Genomic DNA, 23,780 nt, shown 5'->3' on the forward strand with positions numbered 1-23,780 from the left:
TTTACAGATTCCTACAATGTCGTTAGCTTATTTTGCTGAGCTGCATATTAAACAACAGAATATATACAATGTTACTTTGTTGCTGATAAAGCAAATACTGGTGAACTGAGAAACTGCTATATAACCCATACTAAATTCTAAGCCTTGCAGAATACACAGATCTTAAAGCCCATCCACAACCTTCCATCCTATGTTAAGTCTCAAAAAAGAATGACTTCACAGGGAGATTTTTCTTCACTGACAGAAAATGAGTACAGACCATAAAAATCCTCTGCATGCAGTGAAAAGTTACTCCTAACGTGAATCACCCCCTCAAATATATGACTTGCACCAACAGTGATGAATTTCACAGGCCCTAAGCACCAACCAAGGCCCTGCAGAAATTGGTGTTCTTCCAAATCTGAAGGTACCTAAACTTTCCCATTGAGCTGCACAGTAATAGCTTTAGTATTTGTGTTGGTATGCTGGATAGGAACAATATACTCAGCCAGAAGACGGTTTCATTTAAATATTAACCACAGTATTTTTTCAATGATTTAAGTATTCCTATTTTGGCAAAAATGGATTTTTACAGCTCACATCAGTGCATTAAAAGTAGAAAGATATCAAATTACACCTTACACTAATCAGCTTCCAGTAAGCATAAGTCATACCACAAAAAACATCCAGTTACTTGTGCATACTAAAGAAATGCTGCTGATTTAAACTTTTCTTTAAAAAGATTTAAGAAATAATTTTATGAAGTATACTATTTTGTACACACACTTATCTTCTACTGCAGTGTGAGTAAGAATGTACTATGGAACAACAAAAAGTGAATACAAAGAGAAACAGTGAAACTTCCTATCTGTCCTCCCTTCTTCAGCAGAGGGCAAAGTTCGCGCTGAAAGTAAAAATGTAGATTTCCTTATTAGAATCACAGAATCCTTAGCGTTGAAAGCAACCTTTAAAGGTCATCTAGTCCAACTCCCCTGCAATGAACAGAGACATTTACAGCTAGATCAGGTTGCTCAGAGCCTGGTCCTGAAAGTCTCCAAGGATGGAGTATCCAGTGCCTCATCACCCTCACTGTAAAAGATTTTTTTTCCCTTATATCCAACATAAATCTCCCCTCTTTAAGTTTGAAACCATTTCCCCTTGTCCTATCACCACAGACCCTGCTAAAGCGTCTGTCCCCTTCATTCTTGTAGCTCCCCTTTCGATACTGAAAGGCTGCTATCAGGTCTCCATGAAGCCTTCTCCCAGCTGAACAGCCCCAGTTCTCTTAGTCTGTCCTTGTAGAGGAAGTGTTCCATCCCTCAGATCATTTTTGTGGCCCTCCTCTAGACACACTCCAACTGGTCTGTCTCCCCTGTACTGAAGATTCCACATCTGGATGCAGTACTGCAGGTCAGGTCTCACAGTGTAGAGGCGCAGGATCACCTCTCTCACCATGCTGGCCATGCTGCTTTTGATGCAGCCCAGGATACGACTGGCTTTCTGGGCACACTGCTGCCATGTCTGCGATCTATTTTCATGTTTTGCTCCTCTCCAACAGTATCATTAAGTGAAGAAATTTTACAAAACCAAATCACAATCATTCAGCTGATTTCTGAGTCCTTTCTGGTGAGCTGGAAAGCGATGCGTCGTCTTCTACCAATTCACCTACAGACACCTTGGCCATTTAGCTGAAGTACCAGGACTTGAAGAGAGCATATAAACAGGAAGGGGAATGGCTGTTTATGAGGATGGATAGCGATAGGATAGCGGAGAATGATCTTAAACTGAGACAGGGAAGGTTTAGGTTAGATATTAGGAGGAAGTTTTTCACACAGAGGGTGGTAACACTGGAACAGGTTGCCCAAGGAGGTTGTAGATGCCCCATCCCTGGAGGCATTCAAGGCCAGGCTGGATGTGGCTCTGGGCAGTCTGGTCTGCTGGCTGGCGACCCTGCATATAGCAGAGGAGTTGAAACTCAATGATCTTTGAGGTCCTTTTCAACTCAGGCCATTCTATGGTTCTACGATTCTATGACTGAGTGTGACAAGTACACGACCACACCAATATCATGTTTTGCAGCTATCGTACCAACTGAATGATGCTGTGATAAGCATCTGTTTGCACAAGTTACATGGCACACTAATTCAAATCCTGATGAGCTAACAATTACTTATTCTCCTCTTATTTACAATGTGAAAATATTTTTAAAAGAAATTCAAATTGCAGAATAGTGGCTACTACAAAAACATCCTGCTTGAAGGATAGACTTGAACCATTTCTATCCAAACGAGAAGAAACCCTACTAGGTATCTGTTTTATTCAAACGGGTGTTAAGTTTTTAACTATAGCAAAAAGAAACTATGGGTTCACACCTTGAAGGAATTTCTTTATTAGGAGAGTAAAAAACTAAATGCACAAATGAACAACTACATAAGTTAACAACCTTTCCAACAACACAGAAAAATGCTAACTGAAGCAGAATTATATTATAGTCTCCTTCAATAGAAGAGTGAAGGTCATAAAGTGTATCTATGAAGTGGAAAGTTCAAAACAGACAAAAGGAAGTAATTCTACAGTGCATAATTAAGGTTTGGAACTCCTTACCACATAGCTTCGTGAATACCAAAAATTTACATGACCTGAGAAAGTGATGAGACAAATGCTGAAGAATAAAATCTTTTAACACTTCTAAACACAAAGAATTCTCACAACTAACAACTGCTGGAGGCTGAAAAAAGTAGTGCTTCTGCCATTTATATGATTCTTGCCAAGTCATTCCCTACTGAATGTGGTCAAGATACTAGATGACACAGATCTTCCACTTAAGCTAGCACTGTTGTAAAGGTATTAACGTATGAATAACTGTTTAAAGGAGCTTCACACTTTTTAAGATGTTACGGCACCATATCAATGCAGAATTATATAGGAATCTAGAACTTAAATCACAAAGAAGATCTGTAACTGTTAATATGGCATCTAAAAAAGATGTAAATCTGATCCAAATCGCGTCCAAGTTATGGGATGTACCACTATGAAGTTCCCAAGAGGTTTGAACAACAAGAAAATCCATTCATATTTTTAAAATAAAAGAAGAAATTACTGACTACAAATCTAGTCCGATGAGAAAGTAGGGAGACCAAATGCCCACTCTCTCAGCATCCCTTAAGATACAGAATGATTGAAGTGTACTGGAAAAAAATCTGCAGTTTCAAGGAAAAGCTACTGAATCTTAATACCAACATCATTCAAATTAATCACAGAATGGCTTAGGTTGAAAGGGACCTTAAAAATCATCAATCTTCAACTCCCTGCCATTGGCAGGGCTGCCAGCCATCAGATTAGGCTGCCCAGGGCTCCAACCAACTCAGCTTTGACAACCTCCAAGGAATGGGCATCCACAAATTCTCTGAATGAATCAATTCATCAAACAACCTTTCACCCACCAACCCCATTACACTCAAGTTTTTCTAACATAAGCTTTTGGTAACTCATATATACATATATATATCAACAAAGCGATCTAACAATACCCAAAATAATTCAGGAAGAAAAATCTTTTAAAACATTAATTAATTCTCAATCAAATTCAAAATAGGTAAGATCTAAAACTTCTGTAGCTGCACAGAACAAAAAACTCCTTCAGCATTACTACACTGAAAGCAGGTTCTAATTTTTCAATTAATTGCTCTGTAAAATCTAACTTTCTTCAGTTTGCAGACAACAAAAGTGTGATAATGAAAAAAAAGCCACTGACCACAATCTGTTCTTCTTTTTGTTTTCTTTATGCTAGAATCAAATACAGTAGCAAGAAAAATTTGAAAACTGAGTAACAGAATCACAGAAACACCAATGTTAGAAAAGACCTACAAGATCACCCAGTCCAACCATCCACACATCACCAATAGTTCTCACTAAACCATATCTCTCAACACAAAATCCAAACATTCCTTGAAGACCTCCAGGGTCAGTGACTCCACCACCTCCCTGTGCAGCCCATTTCAGGGACTGACCACTCTTTCAGAAAAGAAGTACTTCCTAACGTCCAGCCTGAGTCTCCCCTGGCGCAGCTTGAAGCCATTCCCTCTAGTTCTACCACCAGTTACACGAGAGAAGAGGCCGACCCCCAGCTCACTACAACCTCCCTTCAGGTAGTTACAGAGAGCAATAAAGTCTCCCCTGAGCCTCCTCTTCTCCAAACTGAACAATCCCAGCTCCTTCAGCCGCTCCTCATCAGGCCTGTGCTCCAGACCCCTCACCAGCTTTGTTGCCCTTCTCTGAACCCCCTCCAGGGCGACCATGTCTTTCTTGCAATGAGGGGCCCAAAACTGGACGCAGCACTCGAGGTGCGGCCTCACCAGAGCTGAGTACAGGGGGACAATCACTTCCCTGTTCCTGCTGGCAACACTGTTTCTGATGCAAGCCAGGATGCCAGTGGCCTTCTTGGCCACTTGGGCACATAGCTGGCTTCTGTTCAGCCCAACATCAATCAACACCCCCAGGTCCATTTCCTCTATGCAGTCTTCCAGCCACTCTGCCCCAAGCCTGTGGAGTTGCCTGGGGTTGTTGTGGCCAAAGTGCAGGAGCCAGCATTTGGCCTTGCTAAAGCTCATCCCATTGGCTTCAGCCCAGCTCTCCAGCCTGTCCAGATCCCTCTGCAGGGCCTCGCTACCCCCAGGCAGATCAACACTTCCAGCCAACTTGGTGTCATCCACAAACTTGCTGAGGGTGCACTCAATGCCCTCATCCAAGTCATCAATAAAGATATTGAAGGGGACAGGCCCCAGCACCGACCCCTGGGGAACACCACTCGTGACCGGTCTCCAGCAGGATTCAGCTCCATTCACCACCACTCTCTGGGCCCAGCCTTCCAGCCAGTTCCTTATCCAGCCAAGAGTGTACCTGTGCAAGCCCTGGGCTGCCAGCTTCTCCAAGAGAATACTGTGGGAGACAGTGTCAAAGCCAATAAAAAAAAAAACGACATAGCCATTTTCCCAACAGTTACATAAACATTAATTGATGTACTGTTTTAACTTCCTCTTCTCTTAGCTTTAAAAACATGTTGTTCACTAAGGAAATATGTTGCGCACAACTAAGAATTGAAGTATTAACTGAGAATTCCAGAAAACATGCATGAAGAAGAAACAGCTCTATTTCCTCTCTCAGAAGTCTCTCCCAAAATCTGAATATGCATATATTGTTGTACATAAGCATAAACAAGGTTTTTATATTTTCAAAAAAAGAAACCTAAGGCGTCATGTGAGGAAAGAGGCCCTGCTCACTCCTGTTAGAATAGTCTTTGTAAATGCAAAGACATACATAACACTGTTACTTTGCATCTTCCCCAAGGCCTAGTAAGCTATCTCCTACAAACATAATTAATAAAATACAGGTGACATTTTCAGAAGCTTGGCAAGTATTTTGTTTCCATTATGTTGATTACAATGTTATTTTCCTAAAGAAGGAAGAATAAAAACTAATAAAAAAGTAGAAAAAATGTGATGGGAAAGATGGACAATAGTCTTTATCAACTGAAATAAGAAATGCAGCTTACACAGGTATTAAACACAGGAAAACAATATAAGAAATCTGAAGCCACACATTCCTTCTTCTCATTCTTAATCCAAATTTAAAACATTTTTGTAGAACAGCATCTTTATTTAATATAGGCAGGTAAAAGTAATTTTGTATCTTGACACATAGATAGCGACAGGAATTTCCCCATCCAAACAAAACAGTACAACCTGGCATTTTTCCATGTAAGCTACGAAAAGAAATCAGAAGTTGGTGCCGTAACTTTAGTGAGGTACTGATGGATGCAAGCCTTTGGCTTTGATGAACTGAAATCATAATTATACTTCAATTAATACTCTTTTCCAAGACTGATTTATCTATCCTGTCACTGGTTACAGCCAACACGGGTTCATGAGTGCAAAGACCTCTTCTTGGATTACAGCAAAGCTTCCAATACTGTGTATCACAGTATCCTTCTAGACAAAATGTCCAGGATACAGCTAGATAAAAATATAATGCAATGGGTAAAAAACTGGCTGATGAGTTAGGCTCAAAGGGTTGGTTAAAGTAAATACAGCTGTAACAGGTTGGCAGCCAGTTTCACAGATCTCCATACCGGGGCCAGTTTCCTTCAAGATCTACACAGAATCACAGAATGGCCAGGGTTGGAAGGGACCTCAAGCATCATCAAGCTCCAACCCCCCTGCCACAGGCAGGGCCACCAACCTCCTCATTCAATACTAGAACAGGTTGCCCAGGGCCCCATCCAATCTGGCCTTGAACACCTCCAGGGACGGGGCATCCACAGCCTCTCTGGGCAGCCTGATCCAGCACCTCACCACTCTCTCTGTACAGAACTTCCCCCTGACATCCAACCTCAATCTCCCCTCCCTCAACTTCAAACCATTTCCCCTTGTCCTGCTGTTATCTATCCTTTCAAAGAGTTGATTCCCCTCCTGTTTGTAGGCTCCCTTCAGGTACTGAAAGGCTGCAGTGAGGTAACCCCACAGCCTTCTTTTTTCCAAGCTGAACAAGCCCAGTTCCCTCAGCCTGTCTTCGTAGGGGAGGTGCTCCAATCCCCTGATCATCTTTGTGACTCTCCTCTGGACCCTCTCCAACAGCTCTCTGCCTTTCTTGTACTGGGGGCTCCAGACCAGGACACAGTAGTCCAGATGGGGCCTCACAAGAGCAGAGTAGAGGGGGACAATCACCTCCCTGTCCCTGCTGGCCACCCCTCTTCTGATGGAGCCCAGGATACCATTTGCTTTCTGAGCTGCAAGAGCACACTGCTGGCTCATGTTAAGCTTTTCATCCATCAAGACTCCCAGGTCCTTCTCTGCAGGACTGCTCTCAAGGACTGCTCCTTCCAATCTGTATGGATGCCTGGGATTCCTCTGGCCCAACTGCAAAACCTTGCACTTTGCTGTGTTGAACCTCATTAGGTTCACCCAGGCCCATCTTTCCAGCCTGTCGACATCGCTCTGAATGGCACATAAAGTAAACTTACAGATGACACCCCAATGGAAGGATCTTTTGATCCCACTGAGGGTAAAGAGGCCTTGCAGAGAGACTGCAATGAATCAGAGACTTAGACAATCATCAACTATACGAAGTTCATCCTAATTCACATCCTAGCAAAGATGTTACTTACTATGATTGGCTGGGATATGCCACATTTTTAATTCCTGCTATAAGGTATCCTGTTGTGTTGAGAAGAAATGGAAATCCTAAGGAAGTTTTGTTGTACTCTATCCATACATCAATTTCACATAGCTGGACAGTATGTAGTAATAATCACAGTTGTTTATTTATGAATTTCTAAACTGATAAAGAACTGTGATGATTTACCTGTGATTTCATCTCATAAAGTGTAGCATCCTCTGGAGTCAACTGAAGTGCTTCATCCCACTTTTGAATAGCCTCCCGATACCTGCAATTACAACAATATTACAGTCTCACTGTAACATTACACTTAGAGAAGACTTAAATCTTAAGTATTTCTATTTGTAAAGCTGATGTTGTCTTATTTAAAAAGTCATAGCATGACATTAATATTAATGATTTTTGTAGTCATACCCCTATAAAACATGTTTAATTGCTTTAAGGAACCAGGTATATGTTATGGAAAACAAATGGAGTGCTAAGTGCTACTGCACAACTGGCCTTAAGTGAATGGAAAGGCTAACACAGAAACTTATGTCAAACTAAAACTGAAATTCTTGAATTGAATTCAGTTCCCCTCATTGTCAAAAATCACCCTCAGCCAGGTATAAAAAAAATGACCAAATATGCCTTGCTACATTCATCACGTAAAATTTCATCAGCTGGAGTTATCCTCTTGCATTTCTGTATTTTGGTAGAGAGTAAAATACAGAAGTCTGAGTAATTTCAGTACAGGGATAGAAAGTAAGTCAAAAATAAGCAAGTATCCCAAAATAACTCTTATTTGAAAAGAGATATGGTTGTTCTTTAATGTTATCGTCCCCTAAAAAAATGAAGAAGTGAGTCTGCTGACAGAAAAAGTAGGTCTTTATCTTGAACTTGATGTAACTTGGTAGAACTTAATCTTGAAACACTAGAGTTTCAAACTGAAGAACTGTAACAGCATAATAAAACAGCTACTGGAGCACAGTCTTCAATCCTTAAAGACAACCTCATATTAATAACATCAATGCCACAAGTTCTCTGAATCCTCTGTTTCAAAAATCCACTTCTGTTATAGAACTGTGTAGGAACACTTATTTTTCTATTAAATTCACCGTGAAGGTATAACAGCTGTTAATCTAGATAAACACCTTACATTCTTAACATAGCATTGATAAAACTAATTTCCATACACACTTCATATGTAGTTTTTATTTTCCTTCACTTCCCACTCTTTCTCCTTCCCTTCTCCCCATTTTTCGGTGATCCAGCTTGCATCACATCAGACCAGATACATAACGACTTGAAGTCATGAACTGACTGGATGACAGATTAGAAAAGCAACAAAACTGAAGCTGAGGTCCTGGCAGCAATTCAGGTACCACTCATCTGTAAATACTACCGGTAATTATGCTTAGTACTCAAATTAATCTTGAGACAATGTTCCTCCGTGTTTAACTGCGCAGTTGTCAACTGTTCATTTCCTATGGACAGGTGTTCACATTAGAGGAAACATCACTACATTTTCCATATAAATCAGTAAAAGCATTAAGTTGTCTTTTAGTTAGATAAACTACTTTTCCAGTAGAAGACTATAGTTTTGCTTAAGATCTTGCACAGGCACACTACAAGAAACCCTTCATGAGCTTTGAGCTCAATAAGGCAGTGTTCTGGCCAGGCAGTGAGCTGCAGCACCATGAGTGTGGCAAAAGAAAATTCAGAAATGGAAGATTTTAGAAACCTGAGCAAACATGATGGAACATAACTAATGAGAACAAAGGAGGAACAGCACTGACTTTCTAAAAACAGATGTAATACCAAGGTTATGTTTCAAGAATATGGATTTTCACTTCTATGGAGAACAGTGTTGCTCATTGAAGCGTCAATCTGAGTGAGACAAAATTCACAGCAACAACAGACTACGTCTGAAGATAGTGCCAATACAGGCAAGCATTGCCCAAATACTGTTTTGCTGCGTATTTGTCAACAGTTTGCCACCAGAATAAAGATGGGCAAGGGAAAGGAGGTTGCCCATTCACAAAGATGTTAAACAATGTGCAAGCAATGTCTATGATCCAAAAGTTGCTATCATCCACACACACACACACACACAAAAAAAAAAAAAGTGGATAATAATTTGTCAGTAAAATACATGTGAGCCTCACAAAGACCCATGTGAGAGAAATTAAGACAGAACACCAGAGCTGCTTGCTAGGCCTGAGGACACATCAGAAAAAGACTGAAGAAGAAATACTTGCTTGCAGGTATATGGCGAACCATCTGCTCAAAAAACCTGATTGGTTACAACTGTCTTAAAGTGTGATATCCATACAGCTCTGAAACACTGACCTTTTCAGTTATGTACACTTCCCTGAGAAAAATGTATGACAAAATGTATGACCATTTTACCCTTCTATAAATATTCAGAATAAAAAGTGTTTCAGTTGTTTCAGGAATAGGGATACTGTTCTTAAGAGAAATTGAGCTATGCTACTTGCTTCAATGATGCAAACTTAGGGAAAAAAGCCTCTTCTGTATAGTTCTTTATTCAAATAATTTTCTGCCTCATTCTTCTGAAGGAGAGGATTATATACTACATTAAATATCAGATGCCCTACAGAAGAAGGTTGCCTGGGAATATAAAATACAGTTGTAAAGTCAGTGTTCCAGTGGAAGTTTTATGAAAACCATAACCTTCGGCTGATGTAAGAAATGAGCTAACACGAAGTAGTATTGCTAAATTTAAAAAGTAAAACCTGATCATTTTACCGCATCTCAGGAACTTGGAAGGAGATTTTTACTTTTATTTTTTTAGAAACAGAACTTCAAAATAAATATACATACTCTGAGTTTAATTAACACAAATTTAATTGAATATTCCATGTGTTATTCCCATTTCTTCTCAGAGAGTAAGCAAGCTCATACATACAATTGAGGTACCAGCATGTAACAGGCTAGTATGCATCAGCTGAGCTGCAGAAACTACCATGTCATGGCTGGTAGGTGCGAGCAAGAGAATTTTAGCTTAATGCCATTCCATTCATCTTAACACAGATCACAAACATGGCTGAATTCCTTGCAAAGCATCTGCTATGGAACTAGAGCACACATATTCAGAACACATGCTGTGGCACAGATGATGTGCAGTAACATGTATTCGAACCTTAAGACCTCCGTGTGAAAAACTTCCTCCTAATATCTAACCTAAACTTCCCGTCTCAGTTTAAAACCATTCCCTCTTGTCCTAGGGAATCCCCAGATCCATCCACTTGTGATGTTTTAAACATTCTTAACAAACCTCTGATGTTTGATCAGCGTGGGGTACTGCCCTGGGCACTACTAGGCTGGACACATACTGCTTGGAAAGCAGATCATAGAATCATAGAATCACTCAGGTTGGAAAAGACCTTAAAGATCATCGAGTCCAACCACAACCTAACCATACTACCCTAACTAACAATCCCCCGCTAAATCATGTCCCTGAGCAGATTTGCAGAAAAAATATCTGTGGGTCCTGGAGGCCAACAAACCGGCTATGAGCCAGCAATGAAGTCAAACAGCATTGTGAGCTGTTTTAGAATCACCAGCTGAGGGAGGTGAGGTTTCTCAGCTTTGACAAGCCAGAGCTCTGGAATGCCAGGTCAAGTTCTGGGCTGCCAAGCAGTAGACAGACCTGAGCAAATTCATCCATAAAGAAGTTCAAGATCTGGGAGCTTCTTTCATACAAGGAGAGCCTCAAAGAACTGAGACTGCAGCCTGGAGAAGAAAAGGTTAAAGGGCATCTTAACACAGCACAGTGATTCACAAGTGGGAGGCAGGAGTAAAGAAGATGGAAACAAGACTCTTCTCATCAGTGCCCAGTGACAGAACACGAGGAAATGGACACAAATTGAAACACAGAGAAAAACAATTAATATAAAGGGTAGCTGGAACAAATTGTTCACAAAGGTGACAATGTCCACCACCAACGATATCCAAAACCCAACTGGTGATGATGAAGCACCGCATGGTGGAAATAACTGCTCATGTTGACCATGCCTTGAGTTGGAACTGGAGGAGAAAAATGTTTTACCAGTGTTGTATGATTCTACATCATCAACAACCTCAGTGACACATGGTCTAAGAGGACAAATGATTATCTCAGCTGAAAAAAAAAAAAATTAGAATAAGAAAAGTTCAGGTTACCAAAAAAAACAACAACAACCTGAGCTATTAATTTTTACATGGCTGGGATTACTGTAAGAGCTTATCTACCATAACAATAAGAATTCACAGAATGTTAATAACTGGTGTACGCTGCGCTTACAAAAAATCAAAGTAAGATTTCCAGCAGAAGTAAAATCCCAACCTATGTGTACATCATAACTAAGCTTCTAAGCTCCAGTAATATACAGCTTTTTTAAGAAAAGACTTATATTTTGAGGTTCTGAATTATTATTTATCGAATATTAAGATACGGTACATTGAATTTTACCTGCTTTTACTTCTATCAAATAGCATGTCTCAGTATAAAGGAAAAATATTGCAATTTTAAACAGAACACAGACAGTACTTTCTTCACTGAAATGCCAAAGAAAGAAGAAATCAATGAAAACTGAATATACTGGGGATGATTCCATACAAGACTTGATAGATCTTGCCAATTTTATTAACAAGATATGAAATTCCACAGCTCCCCTGAAGCACTAAAACTTCTCTCTTCAGATATGCTGCTGACCATCTGGGAGCTATACAGATTTGGCAGAGTTTTGTACAGCTTGCTGAAGTTAGAAACTCATCCCATGATTACACTTCACTTTCTCAACAACACTTCTGGGAAAACAGGATCTCCTGGACTCTGAAACAAAACGATTATATCAAATTTGTCGTTTCATAAAAACATGTTTAATTGGAAGCTTCTGAATAAACAAACAAGCAGCAAAAAGTAGCACTTGATACAAATTACCCACGAGAGATCACACACGATCTAGAGTCCTATGGACAGGCTTGCCAGAGCTGGTACTTGCCATGAATTGAGACAGGATACATGCAGAATAGCACTGAAAATGTGTGAAGATATTCCAAATAGACGTAGCAAATTCAGACAAAATGAGACAGACCTGCAGGAAAAGACACGTCAGTAGAAAAAAAGAGGGAATAACACCTTGGAATTCTTAGGGACTTGGAGAGACTCCTGCAATCAGGTGTTTCAGAAGGATGAGGACAAACATGGTTATAGGCAGGAAGAAAACAAAATTTCAAAAAAAAGAATATGGTTCCTTCTCAGGTACTTTCGCCACATCACAGAAGATGCAGGTGACTGGCCTGTGGCCATTAAAAACATCAGCAATTTTAATCTAGTGCTTGGCAAAATTCAACAGACTTTGGTGAAAGCTAGAGGAAAAGAACCAGTCAGTAACTGTACAGAGTACATAGAACAGAAAAGGGAGGGAAAGGTAAAGCAAAAAAAGCAGCTGATCATAAGAATATACTGTCAAGGTAGGTGATGATGCAGCACCGCATGGTGGAAAATGAAGACTCAGAACAAATGAAGAAGGAACCTCACAAGTAAACTTCATAAAATTATTATGTGCTTAATTTTTTTTTTTAATTGTAGATAATTCTACATCAACAAATTGCTGCTCTACAGTGTAACTTTTTTATGGTAAATAATGTTCCCTGTATTACCTGTGATTGTCAAGGCAGCAAGTTAAAACTGCCTGCTTTACTACCTGATGGAGCTAACCAGTAATTTTTTTGTTGATTTAACAGGCTTATTTCAGTATGGCCATGCTAATTACCACAGGTAAAGATGTACATGACAGCTCTTCAGTGGCAAGTGACCACAAGCCCTTACCACACAGTAAATAACAGATAAATGTGAACAGGCTTGCTGTAACTGCCATAAAAGGTAAAATATACTGAACTTAACACTGGAGAAAACTGCACGCACACAGCTAATTTTAATGTATAACTGTTTTCAAGAGTTCATATTACTGCGTTAGACTCCATGATATCAAGTCACGTGGTCCAAATAGTGAAAAAAGTCAGACTGATACACACAACTGAATCCACAAATCATAGAGATGCATCTCTCAAGAACTTCTAATGAAGACCAAATGTGAAACACCATTTCACCAAATGCCAAAAACAATTACCACCCATCACCACATTCAACTACAAAATGAGGTTTTCAATGTGAGTTCAAGCTCAATTTCTTAAGTTGTACTTCATACACACACATACCTATGGACACTCCTTATTTCCTGTATTAGGCAACTAAAACTACTTTTGACAATCTATTAAAACTAATATTGGAGACAAGTATTCCTGTAGCTAATATACAGAAATGAAAATCATATAACCAAGAGTCTGGTATCATCTCTGATAAACATCCTAATTCATGTAAGAATAACACTTAATTTCCTCATGTACAATATGAAAAATCAGTCTTTTGTGAATGATCTGAAATCATTAATTACTAACATGATTATTTTATTGTTTTGAGGCCAGGAATGGAACAAATGGCAGACAACTATTTTAACAATAAATGACAAGTTAATAATAATGGCGGTAATCATTGTCTATACTTGACAATCTGGCACAAAATGTCTTTCACATTTTATATTTAGGTGTGAGGGCCCTGCTTCCTTTACCATATTTTATACCCTTCTTGAAAATCTGGCAAATCGTTGTTTCACAATCAAACCCACTCAAATACTACACTGTTAAGAAGGCAAGCAAATTTGCAACACAAACACAACATATCCAGCAGCTTGTCAACTCTCTCCCCACTAAATGCTAACTACTACTATCAGTATGCAGAATTACACAAGGCTTTGACCTCAATAAAGCTTTTGGCAAGTATGTATGTCCATTTACTGGTGTTTTTTCTTGAACCATGAAATATATCAGTCTGTGAAGAGTACAGAATTACATGGCTGTCTGACAAGCAATCTGCTGAAGTAAGACCAAAGCATACATTTAAAAAAAAAAAAAAAAATCTTTATATTCAGCAGAAACTCAAATTGCTCACTACAAAATCCAAGTTAAAAATGTCCATTACATGCATAATTCTAGAAACTGGGAATTACATAATTTTGTTTCTGGCTTCCCTGCAGAATCTCCTCAGGCCTGGTATTGATACTTCATAATTATGCCCTCAAATATGAATCACATAAAGAAATTACGTAACACAGAAAAAAATTTTTAACTGCAATAAAATAACACTACTGAAGACTCCAAAGAGTTTCCATAGTGCAGACGAGAACCAAACTCTCACCCCTCTTCTCCTGGCCACCCCTCCACTGTGCACCCTAGAACATCCTAGGCACTGGCTTCCTGCTAGTCAAAAAGACTTGTCTATCTTCGTAAGTGACCCCAAAAAATACTTCAATGAGCCCAAATAACTAATGTTATTTGACAAGTTCAGGCTGATTTTAATAGATGCAATAGTATTCAGAAATCCGTAGTTTAACTTTGAAAATGAGAATGGTCAACAACAGAAGATCTCCACTAGAACTGGTGGTTTTGCTGTTCCAGTTTTGTCATGAAAACCCCAAAACCCCACTGTCCGACTGCGTATCTTATTAATTAAAGAAACATTAACAGATGGACAGCAGTGACTGCAGTGCTGATATATAATAATGAAAATATTACCACAGAAAAATCTGCTACTGTAATGATAAACATTTAACCTTAAGGATTCAAAAAGAAATAAGCTATTTCTAGCTTAAACATCTCAAGGAACAACCTGCAATTTCTGGAACCTGTTTTACAACCATCTACAAACACGGAGTATTTCAGTAAATCCCAGCCTTGTAATTTAATATTATATGATTAAAATCAAAATTACATAACTGGTGGAGTTCCCCTCCCAGGAGGTATTTAAGAGATGTGTGAACATGGCAGTAAGGGATGTGGTCTATTGACAGGACTCAGTAGGCCGTGTTGATGGTTTCTCCTCATCATGTTAAAAGTCTTTTCTGACTAGATGATTCTGTGACTTTATGGGTGACAGTTCTGCAGGAAGCCAAAATAAACAATGATAAATAGGAGCAGAAATTAGATTGACACACGGAAATTCCCATTAAGAAAAGGAATACAATGCAATACAACACCTGTTATTTCATAATTATTTCAGTAATAACAGGCCACAGTAACTTTGTAAGTTTTGTAGTAGAAGGAATTGCACTGCTAAGGTAAATCCAATTAACTATTTTAGTATCATTAACAAAAACTGCAAATTAACACAAGTATCAGAACTTGAAATAGTTCTAATACTTCTAAGATATTTTAATATATCGGGTAATGAAGCAACATATTTTATTGCTAGACTGAAATCTTAAATACAAAGCTTCAGTTCCTCAAAACAGCTTCAACAGCACTTCCTCTGAAAGCAACAGGAAAAAAAACATAGAATAAAAACTGTTGTGCTATATTTAAAGTAATAGTTGTATTCTGGGCTTAACTGTGAATTATTTGTTCAGATTATCCTTTAGAAACATAGCAGTAGATCTAGAATGATTGATACCATCTGTTTACTTCTTAGTTCAGCAGGCATTTAATTCTCCTAACCTTCCAAATACCTCTCTACAAATAACAGACAGCTCTATCTTCCACTCTTCACACTGGTCCTACTGGCTCTTACAAACTAATCAGCAGAACTAGGACAAAGTCAAATGCTGTTCACAGCACCAAAAATACAAACAACAACAACAAAAAACAACAAACAAGGTAAATAAAATAAAAGCATTTCTCTACCTTTCTCCTAAATGACTAATTACCAAATCAGTGTGCTTGAGGATGAGATATCACCCTCGCTACAAGAAAGGCTGTGGAGTGAATCCAAAGGGCAATGAAGCTGGTGAAGGATCTGGAGCACAAGTTTTAACAGGAGCAGCTGAGGGAACCGAGATTGCTTAGATTGCAGGAGGCTCAGGAGAGACTTACCACTCTCCACAATGATCTGAAAGGAGACTGTAGCAATGGGGAGGAGAGGGGTCAGCCTTGTCTCGCAGGTAACTAGTGATAGCACAAGAGGAAATGGTCTTAAGTTGCATCGGGGTGATTCAGATTGAATATTAGGAAATATTTCTTCTAAGAAAGAGTGGTCAGGCACTGGCACAGGCTGCCCAGGGAGGTGATGGAGTCACTGTGCCTGTGGTGGTCTAGAAAATTGCAGACGTGGCACTGAGTGAGGGCATGGTGGTGATGAGTTGATGGCTGGATCAGATGATCTTAGAGGTCTTTTCCATCTTTAACGATTCTTTATTATACAGTGCAGATACACAAAAAGCAACAGTCTTTAGTCTGTTCTCATTCTGTACTGGCTAGATGCATTTCATCTAGACAATATGCTCTCATTACTATGGTGTGATTTATACCAAATAATGTAATTCCCCTCATTTTCTTTTGTTTCTTCTGGTCTCATTACGTTTGTTGGTATCAGTATTACAGAGTAATAACTACAGAAGCTACATAAAAAAGCAGACACAAACGGATTAAGGTAGGTGAAATGTGTAATTCTCCACGGCATTTTGAGATTTATAGAGGGCAATTATAATGTGTGATTCATGAAAGTATCTGTAAATTAAGTAGGCAGGTACCCTTTAACTCTGCCAATATAAATGAAAAGATTATGAAGTACTGATATAAAATGACTATAACATCTCTCTACAGATAATAGCAAGTAAAAAATGCCAATTACCTGAAATAAGTGAAATATTATTTTGCAACAGTACATGTAGAAGGACATAACATGCACAAATATAACTGTATGTGAGCTGGGGCTATTGCCACTCAAAACCAAAGGAATGCATCAGAACTTTCAAATCTCACAATGACCTGCAAATTTATACAAACATATAAATTTAAAATGAAAGTGGCGAGCAGAGTGGGGTCTCTCGCTACCTCAGCTAACAGAAGTGGTGAGCCTAAAACTCATTAGGCAAAAATGTTCTGTAAAGGAGGGAGAAGAGGCAAGCTGAAGTTGTGCTCCCATTTCAAGAGAATTGAAGTAATTTAAAATGCAGTATATTTCTAAGGATGAGCATCCTCACATGAAGCTACAGATTCAGATTCATGATTTTTTTGGCAATGTAATCTTGCACACACATAATACTGCCTGTGAGAGAACAGCAGCAAGAAACACCTGAACTATCTCCTTCCATTTTCTCCTAGCACAACATAAGAAGAAAAATAAATTACTGAAAATTCAACAAAAGACTAATATTGAATGTGTTTTTATCTACAATGGTTACTGGGAGAAATAATTAAGTCATTTAGACCACAATAACTTATGCTTCTGAAGCCTAACTTCTAAAATAATCTCTGTCTTCATCTTATGACTGAAATTCCATGCCCCACACCTAGAGGTAAACACATATAAAAGGAATATCTTGAGCTCTGGAATGAGTCCTTGCCAATTAAACTACCCACAGATTTACAATGTAACTTCAGACAGGGACACAACAGCAGACACCAATTTGCTTAGATCGTTAACTAACTAAAATATCACTTTTCTTGTGAAGAAGTGAAGCAAGCAAAGCTTGATAGCTTCAGCCTCTATCTGGAGAGAGGACATCCTAATTACACTTTTATATTCCTTATAGCTCATCCTAATTACACTTTTATATTCCTTATAGCTCAATAGCTTTAAACATTAGATTGATGTCAATGATTAAACAAACATAATTAAGTTAGAGTGGCAAATGCTTTACCTTCTCTACAAATCTTTTTCATTTACTTAATGAAAAGTACCATCCACAAACTCAAAACATGAATGAATTCACTTCAGAATTATAAATATACTCACCGTGTTTCAGTGTTTTCTCTTTCAAGTTTTGCTCAGTATTCAAAACTCCAACTTCCCAGTTTCGATAAACAATCACAAAACTTAGGCACTTTCTGGTGGTGGGAGACTGTAGGGGTGGTCCTTGTGAGCAGAGCCCTTGTCCCTTGTCAGAGCAGAGCCAGCTTCATTCTTTCAAAGGGGACCCACTGCTGCTAGAGCTGAACCGTAAGCCACACTGGGTGTGCTCTTGGAGAGCAGACTGAAGGAAGGGAAAAACTGCTGTGCAACAGCAGCTGGGAGAGAGGAGTCAGAAAATGAGGGAGAGAAGCAGCTCTGCAGGCACCAAGGTAAGTGCAGGATGTGTTCCAGGCGCAGAAGACATGCAACATTTCAGATGAAATGCCCAGGAAAATCAGTTGCATCAGTAATGCCAGGGAAAGCTGGTCTTCTAACAATCAGAACAGTTCAATTGTCAAACAACTTCAGTCAATTAAAAACACCTATGTCAACATCCAGATTCATTGAGATAAGTTTATCATCATCATCACAAAAGCTAATTGCCAAAAAAATGAATGGTTGTATTAAAGCCTGCATACAAATACAAATTCCTACAAAGAAACTTAGGTAGCAGAACACCCTCCATAAGTTCATGCCATTTAACATAGTTATTAGGTGTCTTCTATTTTTAACAGTAAAATAGGATGTGGAACTAGTTGACTACAAACCATTATTCATTGCCAATATCCCCCTCAAAAATTACCCAAAGAATGTTGTTTAAAAAGAAGCCTAAATCTATGAACTCTACTATGTCTTAAACTGTTATTTTTTATTTTTTTTTTGCAAAAGACTAAGCCATGGTATAAAACATCAGCTATTTATTACCAGCTGGCAGGTCAAAGACAAGGTTTTCTAAGACCTGCCACTTAGTTGCTGAAGTCATTAGAGTTCCAGAGATGGGCATGAAAACATATCCAGTGCACACTAGTGGGAGGATTCCAAAAAATAATCAGTTTGAAATGGCTTCAAAAGAGCAAGCTTCAGTCTCTCATGGAAAGATTTCTAGGATTGTTATAGAGCACCAACTAGTGGTAGACAGAAAAAAAAGAGCAGAATATTACATATGAGAGTCTTCATTTGAGACTGGGACAGATGCACTGATCATGCACCTTCAGCAAGTTTGTGGATGGCACTAAGCTAAGGGATACAGTTGACACATTTGGAGGGGATGCCAGCCAGGGTACCTTTAAAGGCATGAGAGGTAGACCTATGCAAACTTCAAGAAGTTCAACAAGGCCACATGTAAAGCAGTGCACTTAGGCCCACCTGGCATTTCCAAACATGCATACAGGATGGACAATGAGTGGATAGAGAAGTTCTGGGAGGTTGTGGTGAATGAAAAATTCAGCAAGAGCCAACGACATACACTTGCAGCCCAGAAAGTGAATTATATCTTGGGCTGTACTAAAAAAAAAAAGGTAATCAGAAGGGTGAGGGAAGAGATTCTCCCCCTCAACTTCACTCCCATGAGATTCCACTTGCAGTAATGTTCCAAGGTCTAGGGGCCTCAGCACAAGGAGGACATGGTCCTGTTGCGGCATGTCCGGAACAGGCAGGTGGACCACTTTTCCTATGAAGACAGGTTGAGGCATCTAGGTTTGTTCAGCCTGAAGAAGAGAAGGCACCAGGGAGGCTTCACTACAGCCGCTAAGCAGCACCGAAAGGGTACCCACAGGAAAGACGGGGAGGGACTTTTTATCAGGCAATGCAGTGATTCCATAAAGGAGTAAAGGCTTTAAATTAGAAGAATGCAGTTGTATATTAAACATTCAGAACAAATTCTTCACTCGGAAGGCAGTGAGGCACTGGCACAGGCTGCCCAGAGAAGATGTGGGTGCGCCATCCCAGGAGGTGTTCAAGGCCAGGCTTGTGAGGGCCCTACACTACCTGATCTAGTGGGTGTCAACCCTGCCCACAGCCCCTCTCTGGTTCTATAATCTAAACCTGAAATATAATGGTTAATTTGAACAAATATAAGCATTATAACATTGCAACAGAAAGGCAGGGTTTTTTTTGCTTTTAAATTTTTAAAATTTTGGCGTTTTATTTTGGGGGAGGTGGTTTTGCTTTTTTAAATTGATGCAACTTTTGATAAATTGAGCTTTTTATAAAACAAACAACTGACAATGACACTAAACACGATTTTAAAAGGACTGTCATCTTATGCTGATTCATTATGGGTATCTAGTGAGAAAAGAACTCGTAGAATATATATATATATATATCTAAGGGATTACAGACTACATGTAATGAATACTGACAAATTAGTGCTGGGGGGGGGAAAGAAAAAAAAAGTCTCCTAAAATATGGATTAATTAGTACATCTTAAAATATTCTTTTAAAATAAAGCAATGGGTTAGAAAATCTCACTGGGAAATTCTTATGGAGTAATTCTCCTAGAAGAGTAAACCATTTTATGGGAAGTAACTTATTAACTCATCTGTTTGTAGCACTTTGAAAAGGTCTTGTTTAATTTGATATTGCAAAAGCTAAACCAAAGATAGTATTGGCTGTTCTCATTTACATTAGCAACTGACAAAGAAACATAAATTATTTATTTTAATATTGGAAATTCTCCATAAGCTCAGCCAGAATACTGTTTTCCAGAAATCATGATCTCCCAGCTTTAGACTGGGAGACTTTTAATTTAATAGGGAAACAATAACAATAGGAATAAGAGAACAGAGTTAATCTTCAGTTTTCAGAAATTACTGAAACATTAAATGCAAATCAACAAGAACGTAAACCCAGTAGCATCTATTTGTAAAAAATAATTCAGATAAGCATTTTCTGCAGTCCTTCGAGGTTTAATGAGAAGAACTCTATCTCCACCTACTGGACCACTAAAAAAATGTTTATTTAAAAAAAAAAAAGAGAAAGATTGCAAAGTTATCTAGATGGATATACAGTTTAACTATATAAAAGATACTAGCATGACATTAGTACTCCTCTCCTTACTGTCAGCCTTCAAAGCAGCTTATGTTGCAGGATTTTTCATTCCGTTATTTAGTCTCACCTGAGCTCTTAACTTTGAGTCTTCCATTATTTAATCTCACCCAAATCTCAAGCTTGGGTCCACATGCAGAGATTTGTGGTTAACACAAATTGTACTTGCAAACTGTTGTTTGTTTGTTTTTTAATATACTGAGGCAGAGCATTTTTTATACTTTCATGTAGTGAAGTATTTAAAAATACACATACCTATGCAACAATCAACAAAAAAAAACATTTTAAGAAAAAAAAAAAAAAAAAAAAAGATATTCCAGAGCATGCTACACATCCATGCTAGTATCTCAGTTTGGACGATATGCGAGCATTCTAAGTTTCACATAAAAAAAGAATAATCTCTCTAAAATAGTCTCCATGTTTCTCAATTACGAAGTATTCTGTTCCTCAAAAGCCTGTGCACATACGCTTGGTTTTTGCTGCTCCTTCCCAAAAATGCAAGGAGCAGACAATTGTGGCACTTCTTTCACTTATTTCTTTTCTTTCTGTTCTGACAGACCACTGTCTACTGATCATAACTGTCTGTCTACCAATCTTCTAGAATTGTCCTGTATGATGTATTAGACTGTGGGTGTCCAACCTTTTGGCCTGTCTGTCTAGGCTGCACTGAGTGAAGAGGAACTGTCTTGGCCTCAAGAAAGTTGCTTGGAAAGTAATGCTTACTGTGTATTTCCATGGAAACTACAACAGATACAAAGAGCACAATAACACGGTTTGATTGAGCAAATTCTCACCTTTGCTTCATCCACACTTTCTTATCCTCAGTGGTCACATCCCTGCCACATCCAGTAAAGGATGGAAATTCTTCTTTGCCTCCTCTTACTGTTAATATATTTGTAAAAAAAAAAAAAAAAAAAAAAAAAATTGTTCCCTTTTATTATAGTGTTCAGTTGAATCCAAGCTGGGCTTTTGCCTAATTTTCTCCCTACTTATCCTTGCCATTTCTTTGTAGTCTCCCTGAGCTGCCCATCCCTTCTTCTACAGGAGGTAGACTCACTGTTTCTCCTGGACCCTCAGGAAAAGTTCCCTGTTCATCCATATCAGTCTTCTTCCCCTCTAGCTCATCCTGTGGCACAAGGGAATAGCCTGCTCCTGCCCCTTTAAGACTTCCTTCTTGAGGAGCATCTAGCATCCCAGGCCCCTTCAGGACTGAATCCTAAGGGACCCTCCCTACCAGCACCCTGAACAGTTCTACGTTCTCCCCCCAGAAGTCCAAGGCAGCAGCTTTGCTGCCCCCCCACCTACCTTCACCAAAAAATCAAGGACTCTCTACCATCTTGTGGTCACTCTGCCCAACACAGCTCCCAGCCTTCACATCTCCTTCCCTGTTTGTGAGCAGCAGGTTTAGCAGGACACCTCCCTTGGTAGACTTTTACAGCTGCGACAAGAAGTTATCTTCCACACATTCCACATTCTAAAAAAAACCTCCCACACTGCTGCTTCTGTGCTGTATTGTACTTCAAATATATATCAGGGAAGTTGAATTTCCCCTTGAAAATAAGGGCTGGCAATTGCACAACTTCTGCCAGCTGCTTGTAGAAAGGCTCATCTGCCTCTTCACCCTTGTAAGGCAGTCTATAACAGACTCCCCACCAAAACATCTGCTTTGTTGACCCTTCCCCTGATCCATATCCATAAAGACTCAACCATATCATACCCAGTCCCAAGCTCTGAACATAGAGAGTCACACCACCTCCCCTCCTTCCTTGCCTATCCCTTCTGAAGAGCCTATAGCCATTGGAGCATTCTCACCCTGTTTCAGATTTGCCCGCTGAACAATGGCTTCAAGCTCCTGTTTGTTGCCCATGCTGAATGCACTGATGTAGATAGACATCAGCTGAGCCCCCTGCCTCACTCCCAGTGCCCTCACAGTTAACCTAGGGTCATCTCAAATGAGCCTGATTTTAACCTTTCTCCCTTCATATCTTGTTTTAAAAGCCCCAGCAGTGAGCTCTGCCAGCTCCTGGGCTTGGATCCCTTTCCCCCTTTGAGACAGGTGAGACCCATCCATAGCGATCAGGTCAGGTGCAGAGTAAACCCCATGCTGAAATAAAGAGCAAAGTTCCTGCAACCACGCTAGCCTTTCAGTCACATATTAATGAGATGGGTTTTCCTGGTCCTCTCAGTAACCCTCACTGCCAACGAAAGGATAGAGGAAAACATCATCTCTGCTCCTGCTCCATCATATAACATCTCCACTGCCCTTAAGTCCCTTTTGATAGCTGTCAGGATTCTCTCAGCGATTTCATCATTGCCAGCCTGAAATATGTGTAAGGGACAGCAATCAGAGGGGTGAACCAGACTAGGGAATCTCCTAGTAATGTTCCTGCCCCAGGGAGGCAGCACACTTCTGTGTGTCTTCTGGCTGACACAGAGGGGCCCTCTGTTCCTCTATGAAAGGTGTTGCCTAGGATAATTACCCTTCTTTCCTTCTTGGCAGGGGCAGCTTTTAGCCATGCAGACAACCACCTCACCCTGGACAACCTTTTGGGTGGACCTCTGACTGCATCCTCCTCATCTCTCCCTCAAGTTCCAGAACCTCCAACATATTACATAGGGGCACCCAGAGAATCAAAGTAGGCAGCAACAGCTTGCCTGCGATTGCCACCTGTTTCCACTCCTCCTTATTTCTTAGGTTCCATTCCACTGCCCAATGGTGGCAAGGCATGAGGTTCACCACTGTTTGGGAGTTATTACTCCAGTGGCTTTGTCCCAGGTATGACTGGGAGTTACTCCAGCTTGCCCCCCTGTTGCTTCTTAATCTCCTCAACTTCTCCATGAGCTCTGACACACACTGAGCAGATCACCC

At 39.6% G+C, this 23,780-nt stretch overlaps 1 protein-coding gene across 2 annotated transcripts in view; it reads right to left on the reverse strand.

The window, feature by feature from the left end:
• TTC33 (tetratricopeptide repeat domain 33) overlaps positions 1 to 23,780 on the reverse strand; it is a 41,917-nt gene that overhangs the window by 14,006 nt on the left and 4,131 nt on the right. For both annotated transcript variants that reach the window (XM_085213968.1, XM_085213967.1), the window contains exon 3: positions 7,339 to 7,420. In XM_085213968.1, the coding sequence (XP_085070094.1) occupies positions 7,339 to 7,420 (82 nt within the window). The remainder of the gene's footprint in view (positions 1 to 7,338; positions 7,421 to 23,780) is intronic.

The sequence above is a fragment of the Meleagris gallopavo genome, chromosome Z (genome assembly GCF_905368555.1).
Source record: "Meleagris gallopavo chromosome Z, MGAL_WU_HG_1.1, whole genome shotgun sequence".
Classification (NCBI taxonomy): domain Eukaryota; kingdom Metazoa; phylum Chordata; class Aves; order Galliformes; family Phasianidae; genus Meleagris; species Meleagris gallopavo.